This window comes from Suillus subaureus (genome assembly GCF_016647635.1).
Source record: "Suillus subaureus strain MN1 chromosome Unknown BJ212scaffold_39, whole genome shotgun sequence".
NCBI lineage: Eukaryota > Fungi > Basidiomycota > Agaricomycetes > Boletales > Suillaceae > Suillus > Suillus subaureus.
The window spans coordinates 232,834-254,206 of NW_024538595.1; the positions used below are offsets into that span (position 1 = coordinate 232,834).

At 46.8% G+C, this 21,373-nt stretch overlaps 10 protein-coding genes across 10 annotated transcripts; 6 read left to right on the plus strand and 4 right to left on the minus strand.

Moving 5' to 3' along the window:
- Nucleotides 1–767: 767 nt before the first annotated feature.
- BJ212DRAFT_666789 (uncharacterized protein) lies at nucleotides 768–1,163 on the plus strand. The gene has a single exon (XM_041343772.1). The coding sequence runs from the start codon at nucleotides 867–869 to the stop codon at nucleotides 1,086–1,088; it is 222 nt and encodes a 73-aa protein (XP_041188526.1). The 5' UTR covers nucleotides 768–866; the 3' UTR covers nucleotides 1,089–1,163.
- A 386-nt stretch (nucleotides 1,164–1,549) lies between these two features.
- Nucleotides 1,550–1,964, minus strand: BJ212DRAFT_1222509 (uncharacterized protein; the record flags this gene model as incomplete). The annotated part of the gene is made up of 2 exons (XM_041329408.1): nucleotides 1,550–1,609; nucleotides 1,662–1,964. Coding segments are annotated over 2 exons (363 nt in total), but the record flags the coding sequence as incomplete, so codon positions are not given.
- A 2,466-nt stretch (nucleotides 1,965–4,430) lies between these two features.
- BJ212DRAFT_1384301 (uncharacterized protein) lies at nucleotides 4,431–6,355 on the plus strand. Its single transcript, XM_041336761.1, has 3 exons — nucleotides 4,431–4,997; nucleotides 5,057–5,527; nucleotides 5,583–6,355. Exons 1-3 carry the CDS (start codon nucleotides 4,652–4,654, stop codon nucleotides 6,134–6,136), a joined length of 1,371 nt encoding a protein of 456 aa, XP_041188528.1. The 5' UTR covers nucleotides 4,431–4,651; the 3' UTR covers nucleotides 6,137–6,355.
- A 734-nt stretch (nucleotides 6,356–7,089) lies between these two features.
- Nucleotides 7,090–9,497, plus strand: BJ212DRAFT_1281043 (major facilitator superfamily domain-containing protein; the record flags this gene model as incomplete). Its single annotated transcript, XM_041331593.1, has 13 exons — nucleotides 7,090–7,296; nucleotides 7,351–7,411; nucleotides 7,461–7,585; nucleotides 7,637–7,744; nucleotides 7,816–7,924; nucleotides 7,979–8,043; nucleotides 8,097–8,175; nucleotides 8,235–8,385; nucleotides 8,435–8,471; nucleotides 8,520–8,703; nucleotides 8,859–9,000; nucleotides 9,065–9,096; nucleotides 9,157–9,497. The coding sequence occupies 13 exons, from the start codon at nucleotides 7,090–7,092 to the stop codon at nucleotides 9,495–9,497; spliced, it is 1,641 nt and encodes a 546-aa protein (XP_041188529.1).
- A 322-nt stretch (nucleotides 9,498–9,819) lies between these two features.
- Nucleotides 9,820–11,808, minus strand: BJ212DRAFT_1384314 (RNA methylase). The gene is made up of 10 exons (XM_041336762.1): nucleotides 11,523–11,808; nucleotides 11,227–11,471; nucleotides 11,098–11,171; nucleotides 10,926–11,042; nucleotides 10,821–10,877; nucleotides 10,708–10,774; nucleotides 10,519–10,656; nucleotides 10,386–10,464; nucleotides 10,111–10,333; nucleotides 9,820–10,053 (listed from the first exon to the last, which is right to left on the minus strand). The coding sequence occupies exons 1-10, from the start codon at nucleotides 11,726–11,728 to the stop codon at nucleotides 9,898–9,900; spliced, it is 1,362 nt and encodes a 453-aa protein (XP_041188530.1). The 5' UTR covers nucleotides 11,729–11,808; the 3' UTR covers nucleotides 9,820–9,897.
- Nucleotides 11,809–13,270: 1,462 nt separating this feature from the next.
- BJ212DRAFT_1303121 (uncharacterized protein) lies at nucleotides 13,271–14,356 on the minus strand (the record flags this gene model as incomplete). The annotated part of the gene is made up of 1 exon (XM_041333369.1): nucleotides 13,271–14,356. One exon carries the CDS (start codon nucleotides 14,354–14,356, stop codon nucleotides 13,271–13,273), a length of 1,086 nt encoding a protein of 361 aa, XP_041188531.1.
- A 685-nt stretch (nucleotides 14,357–15,041) lies between these two features.
- Nucleotides 15,042–15,893, plus strand: BJ212DRAFT_667021 (uncharacterized protein). The gene is made up of 3 exons (XM_041343773.1): nucleotides 15,042–15,367; nucleotides 15,422–15,588; nucleotides 15,641–15,893. The coding sequence occupies exons 1-3, from the start codon at nucleotides 15,301–15,303 to the stop codon at nucleotides 15,749–15,751; spliced, it is 345 nt and encodes a 114-aa protein (XP_041188532.1). The 5' UTR covers nucleotides 15,042–15,300; the 3' UTR covers nucleotides 15,752–15,893.
- A 1,177-nt stretch (nucleotides 15,894–17,070) lies between these two features.
- Nucleotides 17,071–18,262, plus strand: BJ212DRAFT_1590184 (uncharacterized protein; the record flags this gene model as incomplete). The annotated part of the gene is made up of 5 exons (XM_041342482.1): nucleotides 17,071–17,384; nucleotides 17,433–17,441; nucleotides 17,795–17,806; nucleotides 17,828–17,896; nucleotides 18,110–18,262. The coding sequence occupies exons 1-5, from the start codon at nucleotides 17,229–17,231 to the stop codon at nucleotides 18,260–18,262; spliced, it is 399 nt and encodes a 132-aa protein (XP_041188533.1). The 5' UTR covers nucleotides 17,071–17,228.
- Nucleotides 18,263–18,500: 238 nt separating this feature from the next.
- Nucleotides 18,501–18,781, plus strand: BJ212DRAFT_1485187 (uncharacterized protein; the record flags this gene model as incomplete). The annotated part of the gene is made up of 2 exons (XM_041340937.1): nucleotides 18,501–18,561; nucleotides 18,609–18,781. 2 exons carry the CDS (start codon nucleotides 18,501–18,503, stop codon nucleotides 18,779–18,781), a joined length of 234 nt encoding a protein of 77 aa, XP_041188534.1.
- Nucleotides 18,782–20,024: 1,243 nt separating this feature from the next.
- On the minus strand, nucleotides 20,025–21,187 carry BJ212DRAFT_667147 (uncharacterized protein). Its single transcript, XM_041343774.1, has 5 exons — nucleotides 21,154–21,187; nucleotides 20,780–21,089; nucleotides 20,532–20,728; nucleotides 20,277–20,476; nucleotides 20,025–20,225 (listed from the first exon to the last, which is right to left on the minus strand). Exons 2-5 carry the CDS (start codon nucleotides 20,833–20,835, stop codon nucleotides 20,079–20,081), a joined length of 600 nt encoding a protein of 199 aa, XP_041188535.1. The 5' UTR covers nucleotides 20,836–21,089; nucleotides 21,154–21,187; the 3' UTR covers nucleotides 20,025–20,078.
- Between the last annotated feature and the right edge of the window lie 186 nt (nucleotides 21,188–21,373).

Consider the following 21,373-nt stretch of genomic DNA (forward strand, 5'->3'; position numbering starts at 1 on the left):
TCGTCATGTGTTCCGCTGTGACCTTGTAATATTGTTAATATCAGCCGTGTTAGTGGCACTACCCGGAACTTTCTCATTCACTGATTCACCGTTCAGACCTCGGCACAAAATCGCCACGCGTGAATCTGTTGACATAGCTTTGGTGGATCGCAATAATCCTTCAGAGCAGCGAAATTAGCCAAGGCGATGTCTTGCCCTGAGAAAGCCTCGTGGCTCTCAGATCACTCAGGCTAATGAGACTTACAGAGCCCCGGAGACAATGACACCCTCACTCGGATGATGTAAAACCCAAGGTGTCGCACTTCGTGTAATCAGGATCAATGTACACCTGTATCGGTATCATTTAGGTAAACAAAGTGACACTACCCAGTTAGGCTCCTGTCTCGTTGACCTCTCCGTGACAATGCCGCGGACTCGATGTCATAGCGCGGGGGATGCGCGGACAAGATATGGTTAAATGGAGAGGCTGCCGGCGCTAGCATAGATGTATTTATGTTTCAAGTGGAAACTTCAAGACAGGAAGAGCCATCAGCTGAGTTGCCGGCATGGTGGCCACAGATTTCAGAAACAGCACAACGGATTGAACAGAAAGTTAATTGCCGTCGATTAATTTCCAACGTGATGTTTTCCTTTTCGTCCAGGCTCCTTCCCACCGCTGTGTCGAGAGAGAGAGGCAGTCTTCTACCCTTGAGCTTGAACCCATGCATATGTGTATCTCACGTGCTAGTGATAAATTCATACTCAGCTACAACTTTAATTCTCTCTCTCCACAGCGGCAGACCACGCCGTGCTCAGCGGACTTCCAAAATCACTCAAGACATTCGATATTTGATTCTCGCTAATTTCTAGGGTTACCTCTTCCGAAAATGGACACCTATCGACAGCTACTTGATATGTTTTGCGGAGACATCAGTCTCTCGCAGTTTCTCGTCACCGTGCTCACAGCGCCGTGTTTTGATGATCACCCTGCAGTTGCCGAGTTGATATCTCGCAACGACAACATCATCCGTACGTTGTCACTCCACGTGAAGTCACGCGCTACCTTGTTAGAGTGGGCAAGGACTACCATCAACGCGGACTGTGTTTGAGAGGTTCGAAAACTTGCCAAGGTCGATAACGGATGGCAATTCAGTGCGCTGCATGCAAAGGCGGAGCAAATCGAGTGCTTCCGCATCGAGGAGATGGCAACGGAAATCGAGGCAGAGGCACCTGTACTGTGGGGACCACTCGATGCTGTTTTATCTGCGGGTCGTGCGAGGACAACAACGAGTGCAGAGAGACAGGATGTGTCCAAGGAATGGGAGGTAGAGGAATCTGAGTATTGGTGTCAAGTGGATGATCTTGAAGGTGTCATAGAAGGAATTACCGGAAATCATGTATCGCGAGCAGAACGGCTTGTCTTTCGTCGAGACGCAGCAATAAAACTGGTATGACATATGTCATACCTCCCTTGATCTGTACCTGAGATGAAATTTGTTAGCGCAAAGTGGTGATTATCTATGTGCGACGTGAATAAGGGAGCTTTGAGTAGCTTTTCAAATCCCCCTCCGTCTTTCATAACCTGCTCAGGACTGACAATAACAACTCGGTACTCCAGGTTCTCGATTGCCTTTGAAAGGTCTAAATCATTTGTTATCTTTTATGCGCAGAACATCACTGACCTGAAAATGGTGCGTGGTTGCTGTTTCTGCGTGTATGGATATTGCACGAATTCCTGCTTTTGTTAGTGCCTGGACATTTTGCTCGCCAAGCAAATTGAGAGGTGTAATGACTATTTGCACACTTGTCGAGTCAAACAGCAATGGCATCCAAAACGTGAGTGTCTTGCCCTTGCCTGTGCCTGCCATGCAAATAATATCTCGGTCTCGAAGGAGAAAGGCTTCAGCAACTTTCAGTTGCCAAAGGCATGCCCGACGACCAAAGATGATCTCTGTCCTATGACGAATCTCCGAGAGAGATGGAACCGAGGGAGCTGAATGACTCAGAGGTTGGCGTTCCATGATGGGCAAGACTTCAGAACCAGAATAGATGATCTACGCATACCATAACCTAAAAATTCCATGATGTAAACCTGAGGAATTTCTTAGGTACTTCTATCAAATATTCCATTTGTTTCACAGTCCGCTGAGCACGGCGTGGTCTGCCGCTGTGGCTGGCGATTGTTTACAAGTGTTTTCTGCCAGCCGGCTGTGGAGAGAGAAAGAGGATTAAAGTTGTAGCTGAGTATGAATTTAACACTAGCACGTAAAATACACATATGCATGGGTTGTACCAGAAGACCACCTCTCTCTCTCGACACAGCGGTGGGAAGGAGCCTGCTTTTCGTCCAGCTTCGTCAAACGCAGAAACAGAAGGTTCATGTATAAGGAGTGAAGAGAGACATGTGCCGGCTTTTTCCGAGCGCCAATAAAAACTGGCGATAACACACACGTCACATGTCACAGACTGAGATGATCACCATCATGATATACTATCATTCCGGGTAATCTGCAACATGCATGCAATATGCAAAATGTTCAAAACACCTCAACGCACTGCTCAACTCACTTCAAAAAAATTCATGCATATGTAGACTACTTATATATGATGTACTGTCCAAGTAGAATGAAAATTTCTTGCGTGTTGCAGCTGCGAGGGATGAAATAGTGGTAATTTGTAACCATGCAGGAACATAAATTATCCAGATCCCATAGATCCTGCAGGTATATTCCTGAAGTTATACCTGGAGCACAACAATCACCTCGTCAGGATTACAGAACACAATTTCGATAAAGCTCATCCTGTCATTTTAAGATGCTATAGAGGAAGAATTGACGACATGTATGAAAATGTGACAGTAGATAGGAGAGTGTGTAACAAATTCAATCTCCTCTACGGCACACTCGGCAAGTGCACGAAGTCTTGCATTGTTGTCTCCTCTTGCATCATTCTCACATCCTTGTTACAATGGCACCAAACCGCAGGCATACTACCAGTCAGAAGAAAGCTGAAGAAGATGTGATTCGCGAAGCCAACTTCACTGCTGCTATTCAGGCTATCAGAGAGGAGAAGACCAAGAACCTTATTCAGGACCATATCACCAGTACACTCACAATAATTACATGAATCACGATACTTGATGATAATATATTGCTGTATTCATTATTTATCAGAGCATTAAGTTTCAAGCTTCCAGTTCGACGACTCAACGCCAACAGATCGAGAGCGCAGTGCGGAGAGTCAAAGTTGACTGTGCCGGTGCTATGCCGAGGTGTGACTCGACGTGACCATATTTTGCAGATTAGCAGTCAGATCCTGAATTTTCTCGGCTTTCATCCGACACCACACCACAAAATCCTAAAAATGAGCAAAAATAAGATCTATATAGAGGCGGTACGAATCTACAACACTCTAAATTCGTGGAAGATAATATGAAGTGATTGACGAGCTACAAAAAATTTGCTGAAAATGTTGCAGATTACCCGGAATGATAGTATCCTTGCTTGTCTACGACAGAAATTCCGGAGAACATCAAAGGGGAGTTTGTAGTTTGAATGGAAGCCACGACGTAAAGCCATGACATTTTTGTAACAAAGGGACGTGGCACGTCCCTTTGTTATCAAAATGTCGTGACTCGATACTAGGAAGTGGACAAGCAAAGGGCTGATAAGCATGCTCTAAATTTTCGCCTTTGACGCCAGCGCTCACCCACAGTATTCAAGCTGAATCTTTTATCCCTGGATTCCTTCATATACGGCGATGTAGACTGACTTACTACTGAAATCAATCGCATAGAATCCTCCTCGTCCGAATCTTCGCCGCTCGCGATTCAAGTGATTTATTAAGCACAGTTCAATCTGGGTCGGAGATTAGCACTGGTTGCAAAAGGCATCTCGCCCCTACCTTTACTGAAAATGAAGAATAACTGTCAGCTATACAAAAATCTTGATCTGGTAGTCAACAGCAATCAACCTTCGCGCCCCCATCAGCTCTCTATGCATGGCATAAATTATCGTTGTTTTAGACAAGCGATATTATTCTTGGCTTCCGAGCGACGGCGAACTTAAAGATCGTGCGTACGCTAATGATGGTGAGTAACTGAGATTCTTGTTGCTGGAGATCGTATCCCAAATGCACTGGTCTAAATCAAGCGACATCACTTTCTGATCTTCTCAGTCCCGTTCGGGACACTGTCTTGCTGTCCACCAGCGCAGGCAATTTAGGGATGCCAGTATCAAATATTCCATAGGTTACGCACGTGAGGCAGCGTACAAGGTTGCAAAGGACGAAAACTACCCAACAGTTGTAATCATTCGTCCAGATAGGATATTGCGGCAGGCCGGCGTCTGGTAGTGCTTGGCAGGATTGATCATCATGATATGCGAGGGACCCAGTCGGCATTTGATATTGACTTTGAAGTCAATGAATGCCGTATAATTGCATGTTGCTTGACGCTTAGCGAGCCTGCAATTGCATCCGATATGCAATCTTATCTTTGCGAGTATGACTAGTACTGACTCTTACGGTCCCGTTACACTTGTCTCACTCAATTAACCTCCGAGTCTGAAGTTACAAATAGTGAGTCTAAAACGAATATCGTGCTCTAGTGTATATATTCTGCAGGCTCAGTTCTTAACTCGACCCACATAGATAACAATCCACTACTGTCGGTATGGCTGAAGCGAACACCACAGTCCCACTCCCTATCGTAGATAACTCGGAACCTGCAGCTGCAGAGTCATCCCTTCCATCAATGGCCGTACCATCACCCGCACTGCAAGCTGCAAAGAAAATAGGCAACGTTTCTCCTCAGAAACCTTCTGGGAAAACCGTGGCTCAGGCGCCAGACGACAGTCCCATTCCGCTCTCGTTTCCTGCAATTTTGCGCAACCCAAAGCTCGCGGACCGATATGCCCACCTCCGCGAGCGCTCTGGAACTGCGCCCCCCAAGACCTCGATTTCTAAAGCGCGCCGAGACGAACACGAGGGGAAGCGCTGGATACGGAGGAGGGAAAATGGTGCGTCGTGTCGCTATTCACATGCAAGGCACACATTAACATTGTTCTCCTGTTCATAGCTAAATTTGCGGACAACCCTCATATTGCGCCGCCCTCGCGTGGTGATCATGCGGTACCAGTCCCCTTAAAGCTCTCCACCTTCCCCATCCCGTTACCACCGTATCTTCCTCGGTCATCTGTGCTACCGTCTAGCGTTCCTGGTTCTCGAGACCCTGCAAGTGCTTCTGCTGGGCTGTTTTCTCTATCACTGAAGGGCGCCCGACGAGCATTAAGAGCCAGACCAGGCACCCGGAATATAGTAGAGGCCATTGAGGGACATTTGTGCGCCTGGCTTGAGGGAGGGACGTACCCGGGAGAGGAGCAGGATATGGTTTTTCCTGGGGAGAAGGTGGGAGGGAGAGAAGATGTACTAGAGGTAAGCAGACGAGCACTTAGTCTTGTGTGGGTTGTTGGGAAGGATGGCGCGGATGGTGCGTTTGAGAGGTATGTAGTACACTGTCTGGCTCGGTGGCATGGGGCTGTTAGCTTCAGTAAGTGATTGACTGGGCTTCAGATATTTTGGTTAGCTGAATCATTTTTACGTAGGTAAAGAGGTCGACGGTCAACGCCTGACATATCTACTGCGACCTCAAGTCACACAAGTCGTGGCCTCAACACTCGACACACCCCCTGCGACAGACATTTCCCAAGTTGATACCGAATCAGATTTCGTGTCTGATATTCACACGTCTGACCTGGAGTCCGACTTTGCATCCGACATAGAACACGAAGCACACGCTGGAGAGCTCTCAGCAATTTCGGAGGCACCTTCATCCCCCACGGCATGGTCTGTGATCGGTGGATCAGACTTTGAATTTGACGAAGGGTTCTCTGCGTCTGTAGAGTCGCTCTCCCTAGACGTGGAAACTAATAATTTGGAGAGGACCCCACGCGCAACTGATGTGCGAGGAAACGGCGGTATATACATGCGGAATGCGCGCACCCGATTTAGCGCGTGGAACGAGCCTCGGAGCGGGTCGTCACCATCAAGGTCCCCTGCGAGGAGACCGCCACCTATGCGAAGGGCGATGAAGCAACAAGGGAAGAAAACGGGGAAGAAGGCAGGGAAGGGGACATTCTATGATTATCTATTTGCCTGACGTGGCGTTGAGGACCCTCTTTTTCTTGTCTGCTAACTAACGATCTATATCTATCTTGAGCTTGATTTCAGCTGGCATACTTTTGAGAAGATCGGTACCGGTTAGCTTTCAAACATGTGAAAAGGCTTGCTATGTATTTTAGAAACAGAACATTGTCTAAGTATACAATGATAGGGAACTGTGACCCGTGAGCGATATCACGGTCCGAGGTATGTTCGCCACGCTGTGTGGTGAATTTCATTCAATGATAGGACCTAGAGGCTCGAGCGACACCATCGCAGTGTCATGAATTTCATTCACTTAGTGCCAGTAGCAGAAGACAACAGACTATCCACAACACAGGAAATATTACATTTGTTCAAGTTGCGCAGGCAGCTTCGCAGAACAAACAACTCCGTCCCCTAGTTGTATGGAAATACTTCAGGTAACAGTGTTCAATACTAGTCTTCGGCCCGCAGTTTAGACATCTAATCAGGATCATGATTGCGCAGTCTATTGGAGCAGTATGCTAATTCTCACGCTGGACGGCACTTGGGTACTGATCCATTTTGAAAACTCCATCCCTTCGTGCTGGGACAAAGGGACTGGTCCTGGCCTCTGAAGCGTAACCGACGCAAGTGTTAGTCGTGGGAGACCCAGAACTAACGGAAGTTTATAAGTCGGGGCCGGTGCTATTAGTACCTAGCTTGATTTAGAAGCGAACCTGTGGCAAAACTTCAGGGGGACCGACAAGGGACCGACGTGACGACGGCCATATAGACTGCAGCTGTCAGTGCCATAGATACCGCATCGGCTTGCATAATTAATAGTGCGTTTCACGCTTCCCGGTCGACAATACATGTTTCAAGTCCTCTGATCACTATATAACCGAGCCATCACATCCAGTCGGCTTCCTTTGTACTAGTCCTCAGTATTTTTACCACAGCGACAACCCAACCCGGACAGTAAACATTATGGCCATAGAGGATATCTCCACGTTTCAACCACACAGCGCAATCTCCATCTCAAGCGTACATTCTGAATTATACCGCGATGTCAAAGTCTCCGATACCAGCCAATTAACTCGGCGCATTAGTCATGTCGAGGAATCGAAAGAGGAGAACGAGCAACTCCCTGTTTACCGCCTATATAAACGCCGCTTCGCTGGCCTTGTTGGTTTCGTGAGTCTACCAGATTTCGTGCTGTAACACCTTGTAATGCTCATTACGCCGTAGATCTTATTGGGCCTCGTGACCGGTATGCCCTGGGCATGGTTTGGGCCCATATCAACTGATGGTGCGTTCTCATCCTCAGTGCTAATATCTTACTTGATAGTTTCCAATAGCTGCTCGGGCCTTTCACATTTCCATCGATCAAGTGAACTGGCTTGGTAACATTATATCTTGTGTCTACCTCCCTGTCTCGCTCCTCGTTCCCGTTTTTTGCGCGCGCTTCGGCATTCGTCGCTGCGTGAGTCCCTTCTACTTATTGTGCTTCAACTAATATAGAGCTTTCCTAAAGGCTGAAGTCGGTGTAGTGACACTCTTCATATCAGGCTGGGTGCGCTATGCGGGCACCATCACGACCTTGTCCTCTGAGAGCGCTTATACGCTACTTATACTCGGTCAGGTGCGTACTTCCTTCTTGTCTATACCCATATCGCTCAATCGATCCTATCTGCACCGGCTCATCACATGCAGTTCCTCTCAGCAATATCCCAACCTATTTTCCAAGTCCTTGGTCCAAAATATTCCGAGAGGTGGTTTGACCTTAAAGGGCGAACTACAGCAACGATGGTGATTGCCGTCGGTGAGCCTCCTTCATCAAATCTTGATATCATAGCCTTTAACTGTGATCCCCCAGCCAACCCTGTAGGCGGCGCAATTGGTCAATTGCTTAGTCCTCTAGTCGGTACTGCAAAGCAATCTGTGAGTTCTCAAAAACTTTTCATTGTTGTGTGGCTGATAATATTCTGGGATAGATATTGGTCCTAGCGATCACATCTACTGTAGTTGCTCCGGCCCTTTTTCTCATCCAGAGTGAACCAAAAAGCCCACCTAGTACGTCCGGCATGCCGCATATTGTTTCCCATGTACCTGATACCAAGTTTCCCGAACAGCATATGCAGGCTCCAAGGCGCCACAATCACTCTACTCCCTCCTGTGTGCGATGGTCGGGAAAGTTAGCCCCGGCGACCCTGCTTACATGACTCCTCACGAACGGCTGGACTTCACCATCAATACGCTACTTTTTGGTGTACTCGTTGGCGCGTGAGTGTTTTTACCTAACTTTACGAACGCGCATACGAGACTTGTACAGGGCAAACGCACTCAGCATCCTTTCTGCGCAATATTTTGTAAGTCTTTTTTCTCAGCACCAAACATCATCACCAAATATGGCACAGGAACCTGAGGGGTACAGCGACGCCATATCAGGTCTTTTTGGTGCAACCCTCCTACTTAGTGGGGTCATCGCCGGTGTCTTCACTGCTCCTCTGTTTGATCGGGTATTGACCCACCATCTGGGCATAACACTAAAGATTCTTGTCCCGATTGCTGCAGGAGCATGGTTGAGCTTAATCTGGGCTGGTGAGTGTAGCTCTATTCACTTCATAGACAAATTCCCTTTTTGTGCAGTCTTGTACATTGATCCGTAGCGAATTGATGTTCTTTGTGATTTGCCGTCGATCACTTTCCATACATCTCGTCTTTGATACCATACACGTGAGCTGATCCTCCCCCAGTCAAACCAAATAACACCGGCGGTCTCTTCGCGATCATGGCTATCATTGGTATCTGCTCCCTGATCATGCTCCCAGTCGGTCTCGAGTTAGGAGCCGAGGTTACCCGAAATGCAGATGGCAGTGCCGCTATTTTGTGGTGTGCGTAAGTCCCCTTTCCTTATCTATTATGCCCCATACCTTCATGCTCAATTGCTGCCCTCCACAAGAGGCAACGCATTTGGCATTATATTCATAGTCGGTATGTCTCACCCACCCCAATTCAGCGATGAGTTGCATTCCTGACATCCTTTGTGTGTAGCGGAAGGCGCTCTCCGCGCATCGGCAACTGCATCCCCGCCATATAACATGCACGCAGCGTTCGTGCTGCACGGCGTGATAGTGATGGTGGTTGGCGCGAGCGTGGTGTTCGTGCGCGCAAAGCAGGCACGGCGGGAGATGGACGAACGCATGGCAAACCGGCATGTAGAAGCGGTCCCGATGGATACATTAGGCACGGCCTCTTCAGGTCAGTCCATCAGGTCGATAGAAAAGGAGGAGAGCGGATCGATACAGGGTAAAGGTAACTTGATACCGTTGCCTGACAAAAGAGATGATGTCAGGGTGGAGGAGATCGGGATTATCACACGACCACGTTCATGATATTTGCTCCTCGGGTGTTTAGACCTACACGGTGTTTAGATCTACATCTCTGCTGTTGTTCTGGGACTTTGAAAATAGTTGTGTATACTTACCTATATGGCGCAACCTAACTTATAACCATTCGTTGACGACTTTCCATGTGCAGAACTGAGAAGATGTACGAGAAGCGCATTCCTTTATTTATTCGATTGAATGCTTGTCCCATTGTTGGTGTCTCGTGGGACCTGCAGCTTCAGAAGTTTCGATCTGCGCTTCTCCAGGGCTGCTAGTCCCCCTGTCTCGCCAGATTCCTTCAGCGTTGATCTCGCAAGACAGATCTTGGTATTATTAACTTGCATTAGTAGCAGTTGTTTCAAGGGCTTGACATTAACGAATGGAAATCATGATATACCAATAAAGTTCATCTCTCGCTGTCCCTCTTGAAACCCTGGAAATACTTCTCTCTGAAATCCTTGTGCGCAGGAACGTGCGTATCCCTGCTCTCTTCCGCTTCCCCCACGGGATCAAAAGATGGCGGTAGGTAGTCGGTATGCGCGGTCTTCTTTATCGTGATCAGCTATTCAAGTGCATCAATACCACAGGCATCCCGAATATAATGAGGCTTATAACTTACCCTCCGCCCCCAGCTTCCAAAATCCTGCAAACTATTCGCTACAAGTTCCATCCCCTCGCACAATACCGCGTTGATATCGGGTGGGGCGTACTCGTCGCTCACCGTAGGCAGGAAGAACACGAGACGTCCGCCTGAGCGGAGGAGATACCGTGCAAGGAGAACGAGATCGGCGATGAGTTGAGAAAGCTCATAGGGCTTCGTTGGGGGTATGTAAGGTTCATTTCTATGTTAAATATCCTGATGAGCCTGACGAATATTGGAAGCAAAGAACTTACGGTCGTGGAATGGCGAGTTGGAGCCGATCTTCACGGATATTTTTGCGCCCGAGACGTTTTGCTCCTGCGCGAACACCGTCTGCAATACGCCCTTGTTAGAGGAACCGGTACTGTCGATTAGAAATGTGCATACACGGTGGGTCGGCTATGATGGCGTCAAAGAAGCTGCCACAACGCCACGGATGGTTTGTGACATCAAACGTGCAAAGATCCATGATACGGGAGGCTACGCCGTATTGTGCAGCAGCCCGAACGATACCTGGAGTTTCATCTGTGGGACGGTGTTGGTACACAAACATACTTGCAACGGTAAATTACATGCCCTTTCCACGCATTTGTCTCCCGTCGATATCCGAACCGTAGACAAAAGCGCCGAAGTAGGCTGTCGTCTGATGAAATTGTCAGGGCTAGCTGGGTGAAGTACAGTTGACCAACATATGCCATGCTACCAGTGCCAATGAATGGGTCGTAGATCAGTTTACCAGGGGATGCCTAGCGGCCGTGTAAGCTCAATCACAAGCAAGCGCAGGACAAACATACTAGTGTCTGATTCGCCATTAAGAGCGAAATCTCTGCCTCCATGCTGGTGTTTCCGAAGTACTGGCGTTTCTTGACGTCGAAGGTTCCAATCAGTGAGCGTGCAGTTCCATCTACGACCTAAGGATGAATAACGATTCAGCTAATGAACAGGTAGAAGGTGTGCGAAACCCACCAACCTGCCGAAGTAGACTCGGGTGAATTCCCCATCCTTGTGCAGTCCACCATCGGGTGCTCGGCCACTCTCATCTGGTGATCACGCACAAATTTTAGTTTAAATTACATAAAGGTATGGAGAACATACACTCTTCAAAAACTGCGAGAGTAACTTCTGGGTTCTTCATCTCAATCTTACCCAAGAAGTCCATGTATGCGAAGCTTTCGATGATCTGACGCTGGCGACGTTGGCTGATGGTAAAATTGTATCCTAGGACACAAAATTTGAACGATGTATCTGGGATATATCGCTCCCATTGCGGACGAGCTCGGCTGTTTTGTTCATGCAGCACCTCGTAGGATGCACCCTCGGCGTAGAACTCATGAACAGACCTGATTGAACATCTTTTGAGCAGACATTCGGTAAATATTATAAACACACACTTTATCAGGATGCATCTCTGAGCCAAGATATGTGCATACTCTTCCTTGTCCAGCATCAGAATCATGAATGGTCGTTTGATGGCCTTGTCAAGGACGTTGGCGTAGCGATCAAAGCCTATAGTAAAGCCGTGAAGCTCAGATATCGAGAGGAGCTCTGGCACGCGGAATTCTTCATGTGATTGAGCGAATACAAAGAGGTACTCCATTATTGGATGATCTGTCTGGAAGATATCATTTCCAAAATAGGTTTATCTTTGAGGTGTTGTTTGGCAAGAGCTTTTGATCCAAACATGCAGTCACTGATCAAAACATTGCCTTGAACTTATTTGTGGAACAACTAGCTAAGGTACTAGCAGCCTGTATTAAGGTACAAGGGGGTTTTGACGATGCTTCATATGTTATGATTAGACGCACCACCACCCATCCCGTCCACCGCCTCATATACGGCCCTACAACCAGGTCATATGAACCTCTGGCGAGGATACATCGCAAAGAAAGTATCATTTACGAGATTCCACTCTTGCGTCTCCCAACCATCCAGAGCAGAAATTGCTCGTGAATAATCCCATCCAAACCCAGCTGCATGAGGGAATCGGCTGTGAGCAAAGCTGGACATGCGCTGACTTGCTGCACTTGAAACCAGGGACAATCCAACCCGAAGTTCACGAAGCGCACTACATCAGGAAATCAACCCTAACTTGATATGACCAGATATAATTGGTAAAATCAAATCAAAAATACACTAAATTATATAAGATTATATACAAAGATAAATCTTGATACAAGCACAACAAATAGCTATTGAATGAACAAGGATTACAATAAAACTGACATTCTGATGTAGATATATCATATCTTACAATTGATTGCAATAAAACCAACATTCTGATGTTAGAAATATCAAGTCTTATAATTAATTGAAAGAAACCCAACATTGTGATGTAGATATGTCAAGTTTTACAATTGTATCAACAATTCTCTATCAATTGGTCTCCACTACCAACACTTGCATGATATTGCACGAGCCATGTCACATGACAAATGCTTAGGTAAGTCTGAGTTTGAAAGTTTTCACCAACTTCGACACTTGTCTTCTCTTGTTTCACCACACTCAAAGTGCACACTTCTGGCTCTTCAAGCCAATATCCTCTCCTCTCTCTTTTTATCCCCTCATGGTGGTACCTCTGGCCCTCTATGGTGATTTATCCTCCTTCCTGGCCCTCCTGGCTCCTCCCTGGCTCCTCCTTGGCCCCCTCCTTCCTGGCCCTCTCTGGTCTCTCTCTGATCCTCTTCCTCCCTGGTCCCCCCCTGGTCCTCCCTGGTCCTCCTCCTTCCTTGTCCCTCCCTGGTCCTCCCTGGCCCTTCCTTATGGTATCTCCCTTGAGTCAGGTAACTGACATCTCTCTTTGTCTTCTAGTCATATCATGTCTCTCTACTCTCTTGTATTGTTACTACCTGTATATACCCCAATCCCAATTAAAATTTGATTTAATTTATAAAATGATAAAATGAGTACCAAGATTGAGATTTTATAGTAATTTTTTGTCAATTTTGTTTGAAGTGATCTGGCATTATAAAACTTTATCAAGGATGGGAGATATTTGCAATATGTGTCATAATTGTGTCTTTGGTGATTTTCCCCAGTGTAACCTGCCTATCTAAAGGTTTGTCAAGCTGAGTGCAATTATGATGGATATTATATCAATTTTATGCTAGGCAAAGCTTTATAAAGCTATATCATTCTCAGGTCAATTGCCTGATGTAGATGACAGTCCTTCGTTCGAGTGATCTAAATGTGCGCTGATGGCAGCAGTATGAGATGATGCACCCTGGGTATTGGTACGTCTTTCTTGATTTTCGTATAATGTTGCCAGATCTTCTGATTCTACCTCTCCATTGGAATCCATATTCAGGTCATCACCAAACCAGTCCTGGGCATTGAACCATATTCCTAGAGAAAAGAGTTTCTCACACCGGCTGGCCAGGAGCACAACTTTGGCCAGAGTAGGTCCCTCTGATTCCCATATTTCACTGTCATCATCAATATGTGTGTCTTTCTCTGTGCCACTTCTCAGCCATTGCAACTCTAGTTCCTTGATATCATTCCATGCCTGAGGAATGGTCTCTAGGTCATCTCTGCAAAATGCTGACATCAGCCCGCCAATAGCATGACCAGCAACTACTGTATCCATGACATTGATCTTGAAGCTATGTAAGGCATGTAGTGCGAATAATGGAGATATCATAGAGACTGGAACTCCTTGGCTGAGTGGTACGGGGTCAAATGGCTGTGAAAAAAAATTCTCTGCTGTGAATTTGAAGTTTTTGATATTGATGAACTTCAGCCGATCTTTGTTGGTCTGGTTGGAAGACAATAGTTCCACAATCGAGTAGAAGGCAAGGACCGACACAGGTCCATCTACCCACAGCACAAGGTCCTCTATCAAATAGGAGCCAATAATTTCCAAAATCACTGTGGTATGTTCCACAGTTGCTGTGCACAGCCTAAGCTTCTTGAGGGTGCCAAACCTCCTAGAATATGGGTTATCCAGAACAAAACCCTGCGAAAGTGTCTTAAATGATTCGTCAAGACCCAAAACCAAACTGAAACCCACCTCTTCAAGGCAAGGCATCCTCCCAAGTTCTTTGACAATTTCTGCAGATACCGTCAGCCTTGGAAGATGAGTGTTCCAGGGATCATGTTCCAACAGCATATCCACAACCTTGAGGAACAGTATAGTTCTGCCCACTAGAGAATACGGGCGCGTGCAGTCCAACTGACACCATTGCAACAGAACGCAGAAGAGATGTGAACTTGCTCCAGCATAGAGCATTTTGCTGTGAGGCAGCCTAGTGCAGCACCTAAAACTGACACCGGAATCCCCCTGGGGCAAGATTTTACCATCAAGGATTGCAAGCCCAGAGACCCTTCAACTAGCAGTTGAAGGCATGATAGTAGATGCATGAACTTCAAGGTGGGCAAGATTTGGAAGAAGAGGTGAGGGACTCTCTGCTAGCAGCTTATAGTATGCCATGCAAAGGATCCCATTAAAGCAGGCCTGCCGGACACAAGAGCCATAATAAAGCATCCTATCCCACATCAAGCAATGTAGAGCACAAGTAAGAAACTAAGGTAATAAAACATTTAATGAATGTTTCAGGGCCCAGACATGATGATGTACTTACTGTGACCCATGACGAAAGCCTTCGATTGACAAGCAAAGCCTTTTCAATCACAGATGATGGCAACAGAAGAACAAGTGACCAGAGCATTTGTTGATTTTCCCAAAGGAGGTCAACAGCCAGTTCGTGGATTGAGTGACTAGTACGCGCGAGAGCTGATAAAGTGCCCAAATTGCGTTGCTGTAGAAAAGAGAAAATATGACGAAGGACATCATAAGGAAAGCGTTCGAGGACCATTTTCAAAAAGAGTTGTACGAGAACTTGGACAAGTCTGCAACAAGCCAGCAGTACTTACTTGTTGGCATTTATGCTTACCACTAGGACCGCGCTGTTTGGCAGTAACCTTGGATCCAAACAACCACAATAAAAATGTTTGAGTATATTATGTAAGTGAATAATCACCTGGCTATGAATTACTCTAGTCAATGATGCCCATTGAAGCACTTCAAGGTTCACTACACCTTAGGCATATTCTACAAGCGAGCATCCAGGTGTTCGACTCGGATGAAGAGAGCTGTATGCCCTCTCAGATCTCTTCTCTCTCACAGCAGGACGCTCACAAACCCCACATGTACTAGTTGAAGGAGGCATTGAAATGCTTCGCGCTGTCCTCCCAGACACGATGATTATAGCTGCTTTGGACATTATTGATCGCGAAGGTGGTGAGTGATACTTACATGCGCTACAGATTTTGCAGCTGAATGACGGGCTTTCAGTCATGAAGTACAAGACTTCTTGGGGCCGGCACCACTACGAAGTTCTGGGCACTACTTCAACATACACCGTCTTTCCGCATCTCGGCGTTGCATCTACAGCTGTGTCTAGCTACTGCACCTGTCCATCATTCGCTTACGCGGTGTTAATATCCGAGAACCATCTTATGGTGCGAATTTACATCTTAATGGTAATCGCTTGATGAATGACGCCGCTGGCAGTGCAAACATGTCTTGGCAGTTTGCCTTGCAGATAGGTGGTCTCGTTGTGTTGTGCGCCCTATCGAAGATGATGACTTACTGTTGAAATTTGCGGGACATGTCTCTTCCTAGACGTTCTGCTTACAATCCTCGATCGCAGACATATGTTCACTTCTATCAGAGGCCTTATAGAAATAAGGGCCATCCGAATGCACAACATGTCAGACTGCCTAGTTCTTTGCTTTTCGATCGCACGGTCATCACCGTGAAGACTGAGGACCTCGTCATGCTCTACGATAACACGTAGCACAGGAATACGACATTTCGGTACCATGTGGACATGGAAAAAATGCCCTCATCGAGTTCGATCTTGGTTATTCCATAAGCATTCGCAGCGTGAAGTTGAACCGCATCCATGACACCGCAGTTTATATCAGTCAGGCCATTAGCGGGGTTCGAGCACCCAATTGTCGATCGCACATTCCAAGCACCAATAGCATCCCGTGCAATAGTCCAACGGCGCCACGAATGCAAATCGTTTAAGAATCACGACATCAGCTCTTTTCTATCCTGAAATCCGTTGGCACTCGGAACGCCAGCTGTTATCAGCTTCACTGCAGAAATTATTGGACGTGTGAGGGATTGATGGCTCGTTAATTTGGAAGAAACGTGACTGCGCTCTCCAAAGAGTTGGGGGTGACTCTGCTCACAATCAGCACCTCTACTACTGACATCCGTGTTTCCGTGTTATCATTGTCGGGCGTGGGTCCTGGGACTCTTGTAACTACCTGGTTTCTTCGTTTGCAGAGGGCTAGGTAGCATGATACTCACTAAACCTGCGAGAGCGGCCCCTCAGTTTATGGGGATTCGGATTATTTGCTGTGACAGTGTCCGAGTCGGGAGATCATCAAATTTCACCATTGAAACATGTCAGATATGGGCTTTTCTCGACAATATTTGGCTGTTCCGAAAACCGGTGACTAATTCGTTGATCGTCATTGGATAGATAGTCTTGGGGCTTGCTCAGGCCTTTGTAAGGGGCAAGGAATTATCAAATGGGGACACGGAGAGTGCATACCAAGTGTATTTTTTCCTCAGACCAGTAGAACTAAACCTAGTCAGCGCAGTACTGCAGATTTAGATACATGTCAGTCTTTCCCCCAAAAACAAGAAGTACACTGCAAGATATAAACGTGAGGACTGAGATGGTTTGTATTGTGAAATATGAGCGCGTGAACTGCCACACTGAAGGAAAGAGATGTCCGAACTCCAGGCCCCGAAACGGGTCACTAGCTTGTCATGATGGTTCACAATACTAAATGGCTGGCATATAGCTCCTCGCTCCACGGGTTATCAACTGGAAAAACAAAGCAAATCTGAGCTGGCATCGACTTTGTACCGCAACTAGTGGTATTTTGCCAAATCGTCTTGCTTCACAAGTAGATCTACTGGCATTGCATATTGCGTGTTCGAAAACAGACTTCAAACTGATAGGTTCTTCCTGCGTCACCCGGGCCATAAAGAATGATATTCAGCACATAGTATAACAAGTCGTCTTTCTACTGTCCTGTTCAGATCAACTTGACACCACATCACATCCTCACAAACAATGCGTTTCTCCTCTGTCCTCGCAGTTGTTGCCGCTTTGACAGCATCAGTATCTGCCAGTCCCACTGCCGTTGATAGTGCCGGAGGGTGTCCTATATTGTGCTCAGATTACCCCTGTTGCGCTGGGCAGAAATGTGTGCCGCAGGGCATATTTGTTGTGAGTATGAGTATTTTGTGTCCACCACATGACTCACCGGCGTGGTAGATCCTCTGGGTGTGTGTACTAGATAACTGAGTGCCATGTCGCGATAATGAACTACGGTGAGTCACGTTTCTACTTCAACTAGCATCGGTGCAGATGACCTGATGGCACGACGTGTGAATTGCTAGTGATTTGATGTTGAGTTGATCAATGTCTTGCTTCTGAACAAATTTCACTGCCACTCGAGCAATGGGGATCTTGGAATAGGGGAAATCTCAAATACTTGAATACATAGAATATGACTGAAGTACCTAGGAGTTTTGCAGTCTCGTTGTAAGCTTGAACATAGAAGCCCTCGATGCCAGTGGCATCGCAGGTCCTCTCCTCATGGGCGCTGTTTACTATAATGCATCTTCGGCCTGCAGTTGCCCGCTGAGGTGTGTCACGATCCATGATAGTGGTATATATGGAAAGTCGTCATTGTCAAATTGCGAAAGCTCAAGATCCAGAAATGGCACCTGGACGCTGTGAGTGATCTATGCACTTTCAACCATTCGTAAGCGTACGCAAGTGGGGACATTGACGGAGCGCTGCAAATAATCCACGAGATGCAAGCTAGATTTTCGAGACATTGATATCTCTGAAACGACAGTGAACCCGGGATTTCAAACGTGCGTGACCATGTCGGAGAGGATTTCGGGGAGCCTGATGCGGCATCGCTTGGATGAGTGGTTCCACAGAACAAACACAAACAACCTTTCAAATTGGTTTCGGCCCAAGAGGTCCTTCAAGTTATTGACGTAACCTTGGGGGGTCAAAATGGCTCCTGTTGGGTTCAAACTAACCTTACTGCAGCGCGCCGTGTGGTCCATTCCATTCCTCTGGATAACTAATGGCAACTGGTCATAGCACAAAATTTGGATCTGAATCAGCAACCAATAATTTATTTTGCCTTCAAGGAGGTCCAGTGCCATATCATATCTGGGAAGAAATTTGTAGTTTACTGGTGCGTCTTATCTATCACTTCTCAATCGCACGAAAGCTACGCCAATTCCACCGATGTTTTCCTGATGGCGCATTAATCAACTCCACACACTACTAATAACTTGCGCGTCAGTGCCAACGGTCATAATGCCCGATGTGAAAGCAGATATACGACTCACCATGCAGACAATAACGTACTGCAATGCAGGTGAGTCATGTTATAAAATCCAGGAAAACTACTGATACTCACGCAAGCTGCGATCGAGCAGCCAGCACAAGCTGAGTTCTCTTTGCAAAACCAGGGACATTTATCTGCGACAGCCGTGTCAGGAGCTTCAGCTGGCATGGCAGAGATTGATGGTGAGGCTAAAACAGCAACGAGGGCGATGACAATTGCAGAGGAGAAACGCATTATTGTCGACTCGTGATATCGGATTAGATGAAGATAGCAGAAAGTCGGCTGGCTTTTATGTGCTGTAAATTCTTGCTTGGTTGTGCCTTCAAACAGATGCATATCTGCGATGCCAGCAGATCATCGATCATTGCTAGTCAAGATTGGAACCGCTGTCTACTAAACGTTCGCGTTTCCAACTAGCTGTTGGCTCGGTACCAAAAGCAATCAACATCTTGGAGTCATCTTCGCACCAATATCGCATAGCTTGACGAACGTGTGTTTTGGAAACTATGAAGATATCTCCTTTAGCAAAAGGCAGGTAAAGTGCTGCTCAATATACCACTGACCAGTAGCAACCAAATCCACGCCAAACCCATCCTCTGACTGATGGTCTTCATCTGGTTCAAGGATGCCAAGTTCTTCAACTTCCACTTGATCATCTTCAGCTTGTAGCTAGTCCTCTTCGTCGCAGAACGGCCATTCAGCCTCAAAAGGCGTATCGTCTCGTCATGATTGATAATAGGTATGAGTGAATTTATCCGGCTTCTTTACCGCATGGAGTTTGATTAGAAGCTTTTCGGCGATGGTTTGTTTTTTTTGCCATTGAGACAAGTCGGGGAATGAGGTCGACAAATTTGTGGGTCGTTAAATACTTGTTGACGGTAAAATCATATTCCCTGTGCAAATTAGTGACAAGATCATATGGGGACTGTCCTATACAATTTAAAAGCACGAGGTAAGTATGGCCTCCTTCAATTTGCCAAGATCGATACTGCGAGATGGTCTGGTTAGTTACTCGATGTAACGTTGGTGTCATCACGTCGTGTACTCCCCCGAATCCAATTTCCATCGATGCCTCCCTCTACATCTCTGCAACTTTAATATGTTCATGTAATCGTCCAAAGTCCCCCGACCCCATACAAATATTGAATATTGAGGAGGTACACCTGAGCTATTAGAGACTTCAATGTTGCACCTCCTATAGTAGGTTCCAATGTAACAGCACAGCTTCGGGACGTTGCATCTGAAGTTCTGAACGTCCCGTCTTCGTTTTTTGATGATCACACGAAGATACCACTCCAGATCAATTCTACACTATGTACATGGAAACATGGAAACGCAGGCTGCTATCAGGTTGCGTAACTTCCCTCTCGATCGATCGTTGCTTGCCATCTTTCGATGTTTCTAGCCATCCCTCTGGACTAGTTCCCTCTTCGGCATAACGCATATTTGCATCTTCATCCCTCGGCTTCGTCGCTCCGGTCTGCACCGCAGTTTTCTGTCTCGAGGTTGTCCCCTCTTGTACAGAGAGTGAGGTCTCGGGGGTCGTACTATCGGGGCATCTGCGTCAGGATGACGTTCGTGAAGACTTGATTGGATGTGAATGGTTGGTCGAGATCGACTATTTCCTCTGAGCACATGCGGTATAAGAAAATCACGATCACCAGGATGTTGCAGATGAAGAGACTGAAGGCAGCCTGGTTTCCGTCAGATTTCACGGAGTAGTGCGAGGACGGGAGCGTACTTACTTTGATGTACGCCAAGATGAGCGTGGTCGACGTGTGCCCCATGGAAATGTTTATAGAGTGGAAGATGGTGATGGTGGTGATTAAACTCAGGGATGTGCCGAACGCAGATTGGACTAATATTTGTCTGCTACGCGAGAGCTCCACTTTGGTCCAGAGATACAGCGGCGTAGCGACAATGAAAACATCTGCGATGGCGTCCGCTAAGAAAAAAATTGAAGACCATCGTAGCCACAGAAGGTACGGAGGTGTACTGACCGATAAGTTGCAAGAACGCCACCGACGGCGACATTATGCACGAGTGAAGTTTGCACGCGCTCATCTTCTGGGCGATCAGCACGGCCCACATATACGCAAAGGACGCTGCAATGAGATACGTGATCTGTTTGTGTATCTTGCAGCCGGAGTGGTTGGTGATGCGGATGACGGAGAAAATGATGTTCATGCGCGCAGCCCTGGACCAGCGAGTAAGATTTAAATGTAACTGAGTGAGCTGTGATGCGTACCACAGGACGGAGGTGAACGTTATTGAGAGGATCCAGGCTGATAGTGACATGAACATCCGATTAATATTGGAGTGCGAAGTCAAGCACTCACAGGTTATCTTTGGGTCGAGCCAGAGGCACGCCAAGCAAAGAACTGGGAAGATGTGGTTGGTTATTCGAACAAGGTAACACACAATAAAAACTCTATCATCTGCTATCAGTGCAACTGTAGCCCATGCATCTTCCCACTAGAAGTGACGCGTCCAAGCTCTGTAAACAAGCCTGGCGATGGTGCAGAGTATAGCAATGCTATACGACACCAACCCCGCGACTTTGTATGCGATGATACACATAAGAACACAACATATGTACTAGCTCCTTGCCATTCCACTCACCGATCAGGCTAGTTGAGTAGTAGAATGATGGTGCCATCAGATGTGTCTGGTGGACATGGAAAGGCGAGCTTCAGACACACATTTTAAAGACTAGCCTTATATGTGATACAGGAAGACCCCTTGCAGTATTACATGCCTCCATGACAAACTTTTACACAACAGTTTTAGCCAGTGAAGATAACGTGCAGGGTTACGCAGACTAACCTAGCTCATAACCTGT